The sequence below is a fragment of the Cyrtonyx montezumae genome, unplaced genomic scaffold (genome assembly GCF_038088225.1).
Source record: "Cyrtonyx montezumae isolate F1298 unplaced genomic scaffold, pur_monq_1.0 scaffold_4, whole genome shotgun sequence".
Lineage (NCBI taxonomy): Eukaryota > Metazoa > Chordata > Aves > Galliformes > Odontophoridae > Cyrtonyx > Cyrtonyx montezumae.
This window is the reverse complement of record NW_027072045.1, coordinates 25,751,814-25,766,816: the sequence shown is the minus strand read 5'-3', so window position 1 is coordinate 25,766,816 and position 15,003 is coordinate 25,751,814. Positions and strand designations below refer to the sequence as shown.

The 15,003-nt window shown below is 39.8% G+C and overlaps 1 protein-coding gene across 3 annotated transcripts in view; it reads right to left on the bottom strand.

Moving 5' to 3' along the window:
- The window catches only part of LOC136055141 (solute carrier family 22 member 15-like), a 121,874-nt gene that overhangs the window by 101,487 nt on the left and 5,384 nt on the right, over positions 1 to 15,003 (bottom strand). The window contains exons 6-12 of one of the 3 annotated variants that reach the window (XM_065746815.1): positions 13,484 to 13,705; positions 12,583 to 12,723; positions 11,520 to 11,605; positions 8,180 to 8,288; positions 4,071 to 4,143; positions 3,523 to 3,686; positions 2,415 to 2,544 (exon numbers count right to left, since the gene is read on the bottom strand). In XM_065746815.1, coding sequence (XP_065602887.1) covers positions 2,532 to 2,544; positions 3,523 to 3,686; positions 4,071 to 4,143; positions 8,180 to 8,288; positions 11,520 to 11,605; positions 12,583 to 12,723; positions 13,484 to 13,705 — 808 coding nt within the window. In that variant the 3' untranslated portion in view covers positions 2,415 to 2,531. Of the gene's footprint in view, positions 1 to 2,414; positions 2,545 to 3,478; positions 3,687 to 4,070; positions 4,144 to 8,179; positions 8,289 to 11,519; positions 11,606 to 12,582; positions 12,724 to 13,483; positions 13,706 to 15,003 lie in introns of those variants that run through there. The other 2 variants (XM_065746814.1, XM_065746816.1) reach the window with 2 other exon arrangements.

The window sequence follows — 15,003 nt, the reverse complement described above, 5'->3', positions numbered from 1 at the left end:
GACAAGCTGCCTGTATCACAGACTTCTTTAAGGACAGGGCACCCCTCCCCCCAGGGCTGAGATTTTCAGCTGTAATTCAGCAACAGAAGAAAGAAGCGGTTTTTCCAAGTGATTAAGTAGAAAAAGACTTTCAATCAGTTGAAAGACAGACAAAGAAAGAAGGGTAATTTCACAACTACTGGTAAAACACTAAAAACACCGTTCTGATACAGAAACAGATGAACAGCACAGATGCAATGTACTACTCAAATTCCTTCACACAAATAAAGCAGAGGAAGAGCTAAAAGTGGTACTTAAAGATGGGGTTTGTGACCTAACGCGTGTAATTCAGCCACTTCAATTAACTCAGCTCCCTTTATTCATTCTTTTTTTTTTTTTTTTAGAAAAAAAACTGAGAAACAAAGCAATAGATTACAGTCCCCTACCAAGTAAAGAATTTATTAGGGCATTCCTTCCCAAATCTGCTTTGTCTTCAGTAGAAAAAAAAAGTTGTCCTAAATGAAGAATTTCTAACTGTACAAGGCAAGAAGCTTTAAGTGAAAGTATCTACTAAGAAAGCCAGTTATTTGACATAAAAGGCTGCCTTCTCCAATTTGCTGTGACATATGCAGTAATGGTAAGTAAAGAAACAGTTTCTTTAATTCCCTGTAAGACACAATGCACTAACCATCTTAGTCCAACTGAAAGTCCATTTAATAAACCTACAAAAACACTTCTATTTCTAAACATACAAATGGAAAAATTCTCTGTGACATCCTCCAGGCCGGCAGCATCTTTCTACCCAGCAATAGCAAAATACAGCTAAGACTTATAACTATGATTAAGAAGGCAAACCAGCTGTTAAATTGAACTGAAAATATCATAAGTAAATATGTTTGCCTTCGTGTCCTCTTTGGGATGTTGGACACAAAGTACCACCCAGCTGCCCCAGTGGCTTACATAACTGCAAGTACCATGCATGAGTGAGACCATGCCACAGCTTCTTGGAAAGATCATTAAACTTCTTTTTGACACATACACAGCTTTCTGGTCATCAGCTTGACACGTTCACACAAGTCACCTCAAGCAAATAAGTTGTTAACTCCAGGTGAAATAAAGCAGAAGTAAGCATGTTCCAAATGCAAGTGATCACAGTTCTGGTTGTAGTTGGTTTTTCTACTTTGGTTTTCTTTTTCCACAGGATGCAAAAGATATGACAAGAAAAAAATGCTCAGGTATAGGCTGATCCAATTCACATGACATGGGAGGGAAATGATTCCTACCACATGATCCTTCATGATCCTCCTGTTCCAGTCTATTCTCAGCCTTGGGGATACAACCTGATATTGATCTACTGCATACTTAATTACAAGAAAGAAAATTTATTAAGTCAACAGTAACAGAAGTTGTTTTTTTTTTCATATCCCTGCTGAACCAATTATCCTTTGTAGAAGTATAATTAGTCACTGTAGCTATAAATGTTACTGCAACAGAAGGGCATTAACATTATTCAGAACAATTTTCATGAACTCAGTTTTAATTCTCAGTTTCATATCACAAAAATGTTGATTAAGCGAATCAGAAGACAGAGGTTTGCAATTCATTTGTCATCGAGTTTCAGCCCCAGAAAATAAATACACACACAGTCTGCCCTTATGTCAGCATCACCTAAGCAGTGGAAGAAAGTCCAATTTATATGGGAAATTTATTGGATTACAATATATTGAACAACCACACACAACACATCTGATCTATTCCCAGTTCCACATGTACAGCTAAGCCACACAACCTCTGACTAAAAGGTAGCTCATTCCCTCTTTTAGATGTACCTCTTCCTCCTCTTAAGCGTTTTGATAGCACTTTTTCCACACAGTGTTACTATAACTTCATAGATTCATAGATTCATGTGCTTTTTGTGCTCAACCATATCAAAAGATTATTCTCACAAGAAAATGCATTTATTCTCCCATTCAAGCTTCATATGTAGGACACACCAAGGCCAACAACACTTGAAAATCTTTGGTCTCTTCACACTGTGAAGTATTCTGTAATTTAAAGGGAATTAAATCTGCAGAGAAAATGAGCATATACGGGACACAAGTACTTTCTACAACTGCAGCTTATGTGAATATGCAAGGCCATCTAAGTTTGACATCATATGCGTTGATTCAATTCAATTGCAGCATTATAGCTTAATCTGAAGCTAGCAATTATATTTTGTAACATAAATTAATTGAATACTTAATTTTTAGAAGCCACAGTGAAGTCCAAACATCCACAGCACGTTTTTTTTTGTTTTTTTTTTAAGTCTTTATATTAATGCACAGATTTGTCACCTCCTCCCTCACAAGTATTGATGAGCTTTTTCCATCTTCTCAGCTTGCCTCCACACAGAATTGTTCAGTGTGCTACAAACAGCAGTACACAGGAGTGCTGCAACACTCCCACTAACACATACAAGCAGACTCTGCCCTTCAGCTGTTGCAGGAACTTCTCAATGGAAGCTACATTTTTCACCACAGAGAGACTTTCTGGAAGTTACATGTTTTCTTCTAGCTGGTTTGCCTGTCAGAAGAAAAATAATAATTGGAAAACAGTGTACACATCTTATTTCTCCTGCCCAATTTTGTAGGCTGACATTAAATGCGAAAAACAGAATCTGTTTATTTAAAAATATATATATTAGATAGCAAAATGGTATTTACAAATAATAGAAATCCATCTTTCCCATTTCAACTGGAATGCTATGTATTAAGCTACAGTAAGCTTTAGGTTTGGGCAGTACGACTGAACTGCTTAAATACAATAATAGCCGGATAATTAGCAAGCTAGCACAAAGAAAGAAACAAATTAAAACATCTATTATTTCATAGCTGTGATAAGCTGCTTAGATCTAAGTTAACAACCCCTTTGTTATAGGAAATCTTATTTCTTGTATTTAAAAAAAAAAAGCTAATTCTTGTACACAGCTGTTCCCAAACACAGTAGATATCCTTCACATTTTCTGTTCTATAGTTACAGCATTTTGAAACAAAAAACCTCATTCTCCCCAAGTTTCGTTATTTAGTTAATATCTACGGCAGGAAATCACTTGAAATGGTTCTAACTCAGGGGACCAATAAGGGATTAAACACTTCCTCAAATATCTCTTAATTTTAGATGATATCCCACTATGAAACATGACAGAGGAAAAGGCACAACCCCACCACGTTCAAACAATACACCTCACTGTTTTGCTGCACAGCCATGTTATTGACCATCACATCCCGATGATTTTAGATTGCCCCACTAAGATTCATTTTCTTTAAGAAAGCAGAATATTGATTTATATTAAACTTAATACACAAGGGTGAAAGCGTGAAGTCTTCTAATCTCTAAGAGCCAAGCAAAGAGAATGAATTTGATCTCCACTTAACGCGAGAGAAGACTGCTTTAAGTTCACACACACATCTAGCTACACACAGTCTAAACAGCATGTACTACATTATGGCTTGCAAACATAAGGGGACAATAATGCAAAGCAACAATGAAAAGAAAAATTACTCTGCCTTCTCGTTCTTAAGCACTCTGTATTTGGGACTCTGGAGCTCTTCAATGCTCTCTGTAATTGGTTTATTCAGTGTTTCTGGAAGGAGGAGGGTCAGGAATCCCGCGGACAGCCCACTGATTCCAAACACCACAAACGGTACAGAAGGACTAAGAGACTTCTGAAATGACAAATCCATAGCAAAAAGTAACACTGTTTGCTGCTCTTAAAACACATCAGCGACGTGAGCTTCAGACAAATCCGAAAGGCCACAACTCTTTCACATGAGGAATTTACACACAGAGTGGGCCTTTGGACAGAAATATTGCATGATAACCACTTCACTGGCACAAAGCACAACGCAGAATGCGGGTTCTTTCCCAAAGGGTACATTACTACATTTAGACATTTTGTTCAGTAATTCCGGAAATTGACTGAACAAAGTTTAAATCTTCATACAAATATCTTTTACAAGTAACATAGACACATGTGTTTCATAATCACAAAAATGCCTCAAAAAGGCTTGAACACATCTGCTAAATAAAAAGAAAAAAACTCATCTTACCATAGTTGGCAAAAATGGAGCCAAAATGCCCCCAAATCTGCAAGACATAGAGCAGACCCCCAGGCCAGCATTTCTGTTACAAACAAAGGGTGAAAAATACGTTAGATCAGAATACACAACTACAGGGTGTGGTGACAATGTTAGAAACAACATACATGGTTTGGTTTTGCTACTGGAACACTTCAACTAAAAGAAAAAATGGAAACAATGCAACAGAAAGCAAACGGAAAAAAATGCAACAGAAAGCAAATGGAAAGAACACCTCCAATAGTTACTCCCAGATCTTCTAGGAGCTGCTAAAAGGCAAATCCCAACCTTTCAAATCCCCCGCAGAAGCACTCCATTGTGCACTTCTTCACATCAGCTTGAGCAGAGATAGGTTTTCCAACCTACCTGCTGTGGTTTAACCCTGCATGTGGCTCAGCAGCAGTTGATCCCTCACTGCCCCCTTCCCCTTGGGATTGGGGAAGAGAATAGGAAGCAACCACACATATATAAATGTTTAGAACAAGTGATGCACAAGCAATTGCTCATCACTCCTGAACCAATTCCCACCTAGTGCCACCAAGCTGTGAAAGAGTGATGAACTCCCACTGCCTTCAGAACTCCTTCTGCTTGATGTTCTACGGTATGGAATATCCCTTCAGTCAGATAAAGTCAGCTGTCCTCATTATGTCTCCTCCCAGCTCCTTGGGCCTGTTGCTGAGAACAGCCTCGGCTCTATACAACACTGCCTAGCAGCACCTAAAAACATCAGTGTGTTAGCAGCATTGCCTTTCTCCTAGAACCAAAACATAGCATCATATCAGACACTTGGAAGTAAACAGTCCCATCCAGCTGAAACGAAGACACTACCATATAGGGCAACATAACTGGATGTCCCTGTACTGGATGGGTAATGACTTCACAACTTAGCTTGATCTTCAGAGAGAACAACCCAAATGGTGTCTCTTCCCACTTCTGCTGCCTCAGGTTGTACAGATGAAGGCAGTGGAGATCTCCAAACAGAAAGTAGCTATCTGCTTGCATGAGGCTTGAAAGCATCTGGCCAGATGGGGCACCAGGCACTGCTGAGTTTTGTATACACTTCAGTTTACAGACAAGTCTAAATCTACCTCACCTAAAGTGAACAGTGACCACCAAATCAGTGGTCAAAGCAGCAGGACCCTCTTCAAAGAAAGGCACACTAAGCCCCTTTGTCTTTCCTTTCCTGATCAAATGCAAAACTCCTCCCATCCCCATATGACTCCTACTAACGATATTTATCAGTCCCTTCACTGGCTAACACCTGCACTGCTCACAAGCTACACAGCAAGAACCACCTCACAGTTGCTCTCCTTCCTGCATGTCCAGTTTCTTCTTCTCGTTCATCATCATCACCCTCAGACATTTCTGAGAAGAGCTGTTCCCCCTCAGCCCATTTCCCTTTTCCAAACAGAGGAAGGAAGTGACAGGATAAAAGAGGACAAGCCATGGGGTGACACAGGTCACTGGTACACCAGAACCACCCACGTTCAACTCCCCTCCTCATGGCCCTTTGCACATGTTAAAGGAAACAGATGATGGTAAGAGCTGATGAGAAGTCAGTGTCTTTGGTGTAAAAATAAACAGAAAACAGCCTATTCACTCACACATCCTCTCGGGAAAAGGAAAATAGCAACCCACACTTCCTCTCTTTAAAGCAAGATCAATCCAAACCCCCATAAGACAAAGCCACTTATCTCCCCTCTGCCACAATACCTCAAGATGAGAAGCACATGTTTGTACATGGACAGTTCATTTAGAAGCACCCTGACCACAAACTCTACACCTGCCAACATCCAGAGATTTGCCAGCTTTTTTCCGTCAGAGTGGAAGTATGGCAAAAAGGGTGATCACAAATGCAAAATACTGCAATTCCAATGCAAAAGGAATGCATTTGTTAACACACTTCAAGATATAATTAGCTCAGAGTTCATCATAGCATGGGTCATGAAGAACAATGTTTGGCAACCAGGAGGAGAGGGGCACTGCTGCTCAGGAGCTGTGAAGTAGCACTCCAGATGCACTTAAATTTCTGTTCCCAAAATCTATTTTAAAGACACATTAAGAAGAAAAAAAACAGACAAAAGTTTGTACATATTCCAGTATGCTCCACCTCATTTCCAGCATGTGTTGTATTTCTCATTCTTCCACATACTCATTTTCATGAACAACATAAATGTGCTCCACACAGTGCTCATGCTCAGGGTAATACGTAGGTTCAAATAAGGAGAGGTACTACTGAAAACATTTAACAGCTCCGTAGAACATCCAATTAAAAAAAAAAGAAGCAACAATTTATCCTGCCTTCCCTCTGCTGCCTATGAAACGGGACACTGCTCATCACAGAGGAAGCTGCTGCTGGAGGGATGCCAAGATCACAACAGAGCTGAACAAAGACCACCAGATGGTGCTGATGCTTTACTTCACACTTAACCACTTTCCTACCCCTGTTTTTCTTGTGTAAACTCTAATATTTGCAGCCAAATAAAGTATCAAAACTATCAAAAACGTTTTTAAATGTGTAAACTGTTACATATATAAGGAGCGTTCACATAGTCCAGTGTAACAGTTTGTCAAATTATTAAGCACAACCTACTAAAGAAAGCTGGTAGTTTTTTAAACTCTAGCATCTTCTCCACTGACATTCCATATGCTTGATACTGCACCAGAATACTAGCATAGATTTTCAAATGAAACAGTGCTTCAACTAAAAACAAAGAACAACAACAATGTATTTTCAAACACGTTGAGATATTGCTGTATTTCCTGCTGTGTATGAGCTGTCACGGACTTGGCACTGAACACTAGTGGGGCTTCAGAAGACATTAACAAACTGTGAGAACACAGTGAAGCAGTAAAACAGAGCCATTAAAACCTTGACAGATTTGATTCTCTTGATTCTCAACTCCAGAAAAGCAGAGGGGATGAGAAACCAGAAAACAAAAGCTATGCACCAAGAAAGAGACCTTGAAGGACACAGAAGTTCGGACAGGGAGAACGTAACAAAACCACCAAATCCCATTTCAGGCAGCCTGCTCGTCACTTGCATATCAAACCACAACCCCTGCCGAGGACAAGTTTGGTTGCTACATACAGCCAATCCACCTCCACCCTCACAAGTTTGACTGCAAAAATTGTGTTCACAGCCCAGCTTTCATGCCCCCGTAACATATGGGAAATTGCGAACCTAAAAAGAAACAAAATGCCAATCCAGGGAGTGTCCTACTCCGTTCTTCCTCTCCTGGATTCCAGTGATCCATTGAAATACTTCTGAAATGCTGTATCCACCAGCCAGGTGGATACACCTTCCTACTCCACTTCAGCATTTCAGCTTTGTTTTGAGAGCAAAGAAACATTCAACTTCTGAAGCGTGTTACATTTGAATTTGAGCATCTAGCACAATAAACCTCCAATTCCAGGCACGTACTCGATGGCAGGTGAGGAGAGCAGTAGGAGGAGCTGTCTGCTCTCCTGCTCCAGGACAGACAGAGAGAACTCTTTCCCAAGGAGTTGGTGAAGGCCAAGAAAAAAAAAATCAAGTAAGGCTTCAGCCCACTTGTCCATGAATTAAATGCTGTAAAACATACCATTGCCACGCAGGAATCATTAAAATGAGCTGCATTATGAATGTTTAATTAAATAAGAAATACATAAAAGCATTTCTTTTTTCAGTCAGTGAACAAATAATTAAACAGATTAAAGCACACAGAAGCACTGTAAATAGTCCTTACTGCATACTCCATATTTATAATTGATACCATACACTTCCATCACATTATTATGTTCAGTTTTGCAACCTGTAATTTTATTCCCCAAATCAGTACTACAAATGAGAAACATGGCACCCAGAATCACAGCACACGAAGGTTGCTTTGCATATTGGTATTCTGACTCTCCTAGTGGGAACTGCCACAAACAGCCTTAGAAAGAGCACCAGTGGAGAGCACTGAGTGCCAGGAGCAGCCCTCTCATAGCAACCTGCTTCAGTTTAAGAAAACTGGCATTGATAATTCAGGTAACAATAATGACACCAGCAGCTGGGCTCACTATGCACGAAGACTGACCCACAAGCCCCTCTAGATTACCTCAGCACTGTTGGGTACAATTCAGACGTATAAATATATGCAATGTTGAAAGCGGCGCTGACCATCATTTTTCCACACAAAGCTAACAACGTGGGACTGAGGAGCAAACCTTTCAAGAAAAAAAAAGAAATGGAACCATCAGCATAAATAGTCTGACTCCTTTTTACACAAAGCTGAAAGCATCCCACCCCTTTTTCAACATCCCTTTCACACAAAAACAAGGTTTCACCTGTTTCTTCAACTATGCATACAAATAACACCTCACTGCTTCCCAGCCATCCTAAAAGCAAGAACAAAAAGGAACATCTAAAATTATGTTTAAGACCAAGACCATCTCCTAATTTTAGGAGGGAGTGAATGATAAAACTATTACAGTTTCAGAAGGAGGGGACAAAGCTTCCAGCTCTGCAGTTAGAAAAGCTTGCCAAGTAATTGCATCTATTGACAAGAACAAGCAGACAAACTCTCCTTGACTAGCTGATTACATTAATACAGTTCATCGATTCATCTCAAAAGCCTATTTGCTCCCCAGTGACATCCTGCTGGAACTTCAGATGCAGCAGCTCCGTAACTGTGAAGAACAGATGCTAATGCATCCTGGTTTACTTGCACGCCATGTTCAGTGGACTAAATCAGCACGTGGACCTTCTCAAAGGCCACAGAAACCCTATTTCAGTTACTCCGACTTCAGCTATGGTTATATTTGACCATCCCTTTCAATAAGCAGGGAATGTATTTATTTCTGTTAAGCATGAAAAAGGACAAATGCTCCAATTAGTTGCACTACAGATTCTCTTCACCAGCACTGAGTTCTGGTTTGGATCAAACAATGCTAGGTAATGTGAAAGTTGCATCTCTTCTCCATTGCCTCTCTCTGCGTACTGCTTTCCAGTATTTTCACTTCTATTCTACTTGTTCTGTAAGAAATAATTATATACAGTGACCAGATGCAATGTGTGAGCCTGGTATTCAGAGCCTGCCGTGTGCCACCAGGAAGTGGGTACATCTCTCTTCTTTCATCAACGAAACATGGAACAATTAAGAATAGACTCATAAAAGTGTTTTAAAACTTGCTGTTTCTCTCCCAAGGGGGCTTAGACTGAATGCCGTATATCCATATGTATTAGAAGTGGAGCATTAGTGCACTTGGGAAGTTCTGGTCTTACTATCAAAACAGAAGAGTCTGTCTAGACAGAGAAATTGGCACTCAGAAGCTCAGGAGTGAATTTAAAGTGCACTTTCTTCTCCATGCTCACTCCCCAAGGGGAGGCTGCCAGCTGTCTGCTGGGGAATTACTGCAGGCTTAGAAGCACACTGGAAATGCACTGCACATCAGCTTCCTGGTGTCAGTAAGCTCAGACACAGTCATCGTTCCTCCTCAGTCTTGGAGCGTATATTTAGCAACATCCCATTATTTTGTCTTTGTATGTAACATCATAAAGCAGGAATGCACTTTCTCTTGCAGGGATTCTGGTGACCATTTAAAGGCAATTTGCTAGGTCCAGCCAGGTGTTTCAACACAACTTCTTTAACAATTCCATTTTACTACTGCATTTTTGCAAAAACCTCTCTTGAATGTCCAGCAACAAAAGTACGTACACCATTTGCCTGAACTAGTATGACAGGGGCAACCATTTCCATCTTTAAAAGATGACAAAGTTGCACATTCTTACTAAATTCTAGCATTTGCACTTCTTGTTAAGGTATAACCTTACGTACAATCTTGCATTATTTGATTTATGCAACTTAGGACAGTAAAATGGGGGAAAATAGCAAGAACTGTGCTGGTATTTAAGAGCTTGTAGTATTGGAGTTAGGCAGTGCTTGGCTTTGATAGCACCGATGTCATTAGGAGTCAACTTTGCAGTGCCATTATGTAGATTCGCCTTCTGGTTGTCATCTTCATGAGAAAGAAAAAAGTCCACTGAAACAGCAGGTAAGGCATTAAAGGAACCCTTATATTTACTTCAGAAAAAATACCCACCAAGGAAGGGTAGTTCTCAGCACAAGGGGAACTAACCAACATGAACAAAACCAGGACAAAACTGCTTTAAGGAGCTGCAAATTTTCTTCCTTCAGTAGAAAACTATCAACGAAAGCCAAAAAAGGTAACAACTGCACATACAGTGCAGTCAGGTATATCTGTTACCCATGGACTAGATTTCACATCGTTTACTTCAGTATAGAACAGACTAAATGGAAGAACCTTTCTACTTCACAAAAACTTCTGAAATAAAGCAGTGTTACAGTTCCATTCCCCTCCCCACCTTCCAGCCTGATGGCACAGAAGTGCCTCATCTTGTAGAAAGAGTCAGCTGGGAGCCAACTTCCTTTTGAGCAACACAGAGCACTCTGGGCCAAGGACCAGCTTTACCACAAAGGCAAGTAAGACACTGTAACAGCATTCAAGTAGGCTCCCTTGAAAAAAGACTTCCTGAAACTTGACAACTCTTCAGGAATTACTGCCCTATCCTGACTAGTGATGACAGCTTTTCAGCAAACAAGGAAGAAATGGTCTCAATAAAAGAAACAACAAAGTGTCTGAGGACGTGAATTAACACTAACAAGGCAAATAGGATTATAACATTTCCTCCTCACTGCTTTTCTTCTGTAGACTTTTCTGAGGTCTATTTGAAATGGATGCCAGATAGCATTCACAGTTGCTGAGGATAAATACAACCCACAGATGTGTACATCATCACATCACTGGTTTGAAACACAACTACTGCAAAAGCAAGAAAAACAGACACTGAGTGAGCGCTTCTCTTTGTTTGTGTCGCTTAAACATACATTTTCAGTGACTAAGGTAAACACTGGTACCAGAAAAAAACTGCACTCAAATCAGGAAATAAAAGCAGTGTTATTTCCTTTTTTAAAGTGAAGAGCTAGATTTTTAATTCAGGAAAACCTCTGTTCCTATTCCTTAAAACACAGTATAACACCAAAACAAATGTTAAATTATGCCTTGTGTATCCCACTGTCCTGGAACTCTGTTGTTAAAAGTGGCATTTTAGGATAAATGGATTAATAGTGATGAATGAACACAGTGATGTTGTTCCAAACAGAACTTGATAGCTTGATCTGAAAGCCAAGAACTTCAAAGTCATAAAAATTTGGTCAGATAAGATCTATTATGGGACAAATTGCATCTACAAGAGGTTAGAAGCAATATAGATGGTTCCTGGGTACCTAACAGGCCCTGGAAGGAAGAGACAGGAAAAAGAGAGGGAGGTATAAACTAACAGACCCTGATAACTGTGGGCAAGAAATACTCACTACCCAATGAAAGCTACAAAACAACATAAAGAGGCAATACATTTTGGCAGCACTCCATACTTACCAGATTTTTTTTGCAAGAACATGGTAAATACACAGGCAAATCCTGCAAGTATCAGAAACCACATCATAGTTTTACGTCTTCCAGACCTAGAAGGAAAATGGTTCCAAGATAAAGATGAAAGCAAAGTCCTTCACTGTTTTTTGACACTCTCAGCAAAACACCAGCTGAAGTACAAAGCAACATTAGTAAGTTACACAACTACTTTACCATCGTTAAGTGCTTCAGATCTTACACTTTCCCTAGTTCTGTGCAAAGACCTCCTACAAATGCTTCCTACTTCTCAAACAAACAAAAAAACGTATATATACACATGTATTTTTAAGTTATTGGATTTTTAGCCTTGAGAAGAACCCAAGTACTTCAGCAAGAACACACTGTATTTTGCCTCCTCTGTACTGAGTGAGGCCATGCCCACTAAAAGGGCATCACAGAGCATACATACAAACATGAAGGTAAAACAAATTAAAAAATATATTGTGCTAATGCTTATTTATCTGTACTTCTCTCATAGAGCTTGGCATAAATACATGCTGTTAAAACACAGTAAAACTTCTTGGTGTGCTTCTCCATTTAACAGAACACACTGAAATAAGCAGAGATTATTTCAACTGCCTGGTGTTTTAAAAAAGAAGAAGCCAGGATAGAAAAGCATCAGCCCAAACAAACAATGCTGAAAATTGTTTTCCACTTGCAGTTGGTAGGCAGTACAAAAGCAAAGTCACTCTGAATAAAATGTGAGAGATGCATACACAAATTATAGGTACAGAAGTAAACGGGCTACTCATCTTCTTTCCATCAGAACATCAAATCTCCTGAATTTTTGTCACATTAATCACTGAGAATCTCACCCCTTGAACAATCCAATAGTTGAACAGAACTATGAAGAGAAGTTAGAAAACTAAGTCCCATTTCTGTATCAGGTGCAGAAAACCCTACAGCTGACCAACCTCACGACGAATCCACTGGTTTACAAAAACTACCAAGTCGCTTCCAAGAAAAAACATTAACATCCTTTTAGGCTGTCTACAAACACATGCAGAAAAGTAGGAAATAATTTTCTTACCAGGATTTCTCAATAAAGAACATGCAGAGTGGAAAGGCCGGAACTTCCACAAGACCATAAAGAGCAACATTCAAATAAAGATTTCCTCCTAATTCACCAGCATTTAAAGTTAGCCCATAGTATACAAAGCTGCAGACGTACCTACAAATAACCACAGAAGTTACATTATGAGCACATCTACCCTTCAAGGTTAAGAATTCCAAGGTAAGTTAGGCTGAGTTGTGGGTTAGCTGTACTGTCAGTACGTTAGGAACTCTTACTTTGCCCAAATGAGAAAAAATGTAGAGAGAACAGTTTCTATTTAAGGAAATTGTGTGGAAGGACAAAATAAAGGCTCACATTATCAGCTGTGTTTCTGTGTCTTTTTTCTCCTAAGTTACTCAACAGATGCTTACCTGCTTTGAGGGTTTATATTTTTTTCCCCCCAGGTTGCACGGTCTTTCGAAACAGCACCTAAAGTAACTACATGAGAAGCATTTCATCCTTAGATTTTCTCCACTTAACCTACGAGATGTACTTTAAGACTCTTACTCTCATTTCTTACACATACTCCAATTCTTATTCCAGATCTCTACGACTGCCTCATCCCCAGAGCCACTTTCTCATTAAGACATCCTCTCAAATACTGCTTCAGCTTCTCTTCCCAAAGTAAACAGCGTATTTTCAGATGTCTTACTACTAGGTTTTGAAAGGGCTTCTAAGTAGCATACAGAAAATAAAATCCACCAGCAATAACAACGAAATGTCGGCTTCACAACACACCACGCTCACTGTTCACAATCATTAACTACAGACCTACGATGAGTTTGGGGTAGTATTTTTAAGAGAAAAGGGTAACCATTTTAATAATTTCCTCACATCTGACTTGCTCACCGCATCTCAAAGTCTCATTACTACGTACCAGATGTACATGAGTATGATGGTTCGCCACCGAAGGACTGGGTGTTTTATTAAGTGTAGGATACCAGGGGGTGACTCGTCCTTCCTCAAAGTTCCTGAGCTTGGTTTTAATTTTAGATTGAATCTTTCTTTTCCATTACCAAGGGCAATATAACACATCACATCTTCAGCTTCTGCAGTTTTCCCCTGGGAGTACAGCCATCGCGGTGACTCCGGAAGCGTACTGGCAGGAAAGGAAAAGAAAACTCAATGGCAACAAGTTCACTCCTCAGTAAAATCAATTTACTGTTTTGCAAATCAACCATCAAAACAACACGACTGTATCAACGCAAAACTCATTTTATCTGCACTGTTTTGCACATTCAACTTAGCATACTCTAATAATAATACACAGTTAACCTGGCAGAAGGGTCATTGGAAATGCTTGTCAAACACTCTGAGATCACAGCTACATGGCAACCTGTGCAGATCTAACTTCCTCGGAAACGCTGCACTAGCATTAACTACAGAACACCTCAGCGCTCAGTTACCCAAAGGGCCATGACAACACTTGGTTTTCACAGAGGTTTATTTCAAACCTTTGTGCTACTGGAAGGGCTCTGAGTTGAAGCAGAGAGAAAAACTTGACAGCGGACTACCTGTCAAGTTTCAGGCCTTGCTCATCGCTCCCTGCTGAACTTGTAAACCTCACACCCAAATACAATCACAATATCCTTGTTTGCCATGACTGCAGTTTACGATTCCTGTTTTACTCAGACTGCAGAACACACTGCTGCTTTTATAAGAGTTATAATGCAGAGAACAGAATATTTTATTCTGTACCCCTAGCAGAGAAGTATGGCTTTCGGCACAAGGATTGATTACTCCAAAGGATCCGAGGGGTTTTGTTTTGGTTTGTCTTTAGTGCCTGGGGAAAAATGATTCTCCATCCACCAGAAATACAACATCACAGCAAAAAAAATGGTGTAGAACGCCTTTTCCCACCCAGAAGCTTTGTTTTCCCAGGCTACAAGAAAAACATTTTTTGTGCATTCTTAAACAGAACTTATTTCAAGAGCAGATTTACCTAAAAAAAAAAAAAAGATAAGTCAAAAAAGGGATTTTTTTCTTCCTATCTGTGCTGCGTGCTGGATGTTCCATATATTAGTGTACATACTACACTAGTAATTCTTTCATTTCTTCTACAGCTCTAACTGGCAATCAGAAATGCACAAGGAGCATCACTTCATATGTTACAAGCACACTCGGTAACGACACAAGCCAGACAACCCTAGTACTTTCAGATCTTAAAATCCTGTGGTATATCATAATTGTTTTTATAGTAATGTCTGTGCAGTAATTCTAAACAGGCAGGAGCACTCAAATGCAATCATGATAGGAACAGAACCAAAACAGACCTGAAAAACATGCAGATCAAAAGCGTATCACATGAGCAAGGCAGTTCCAAGCACTCTCAGTCTCCCTTTGCATGCACGTCTCAAAAAACAATCCCAAAAACCCTCTGGAAGCACTTCCAGAACT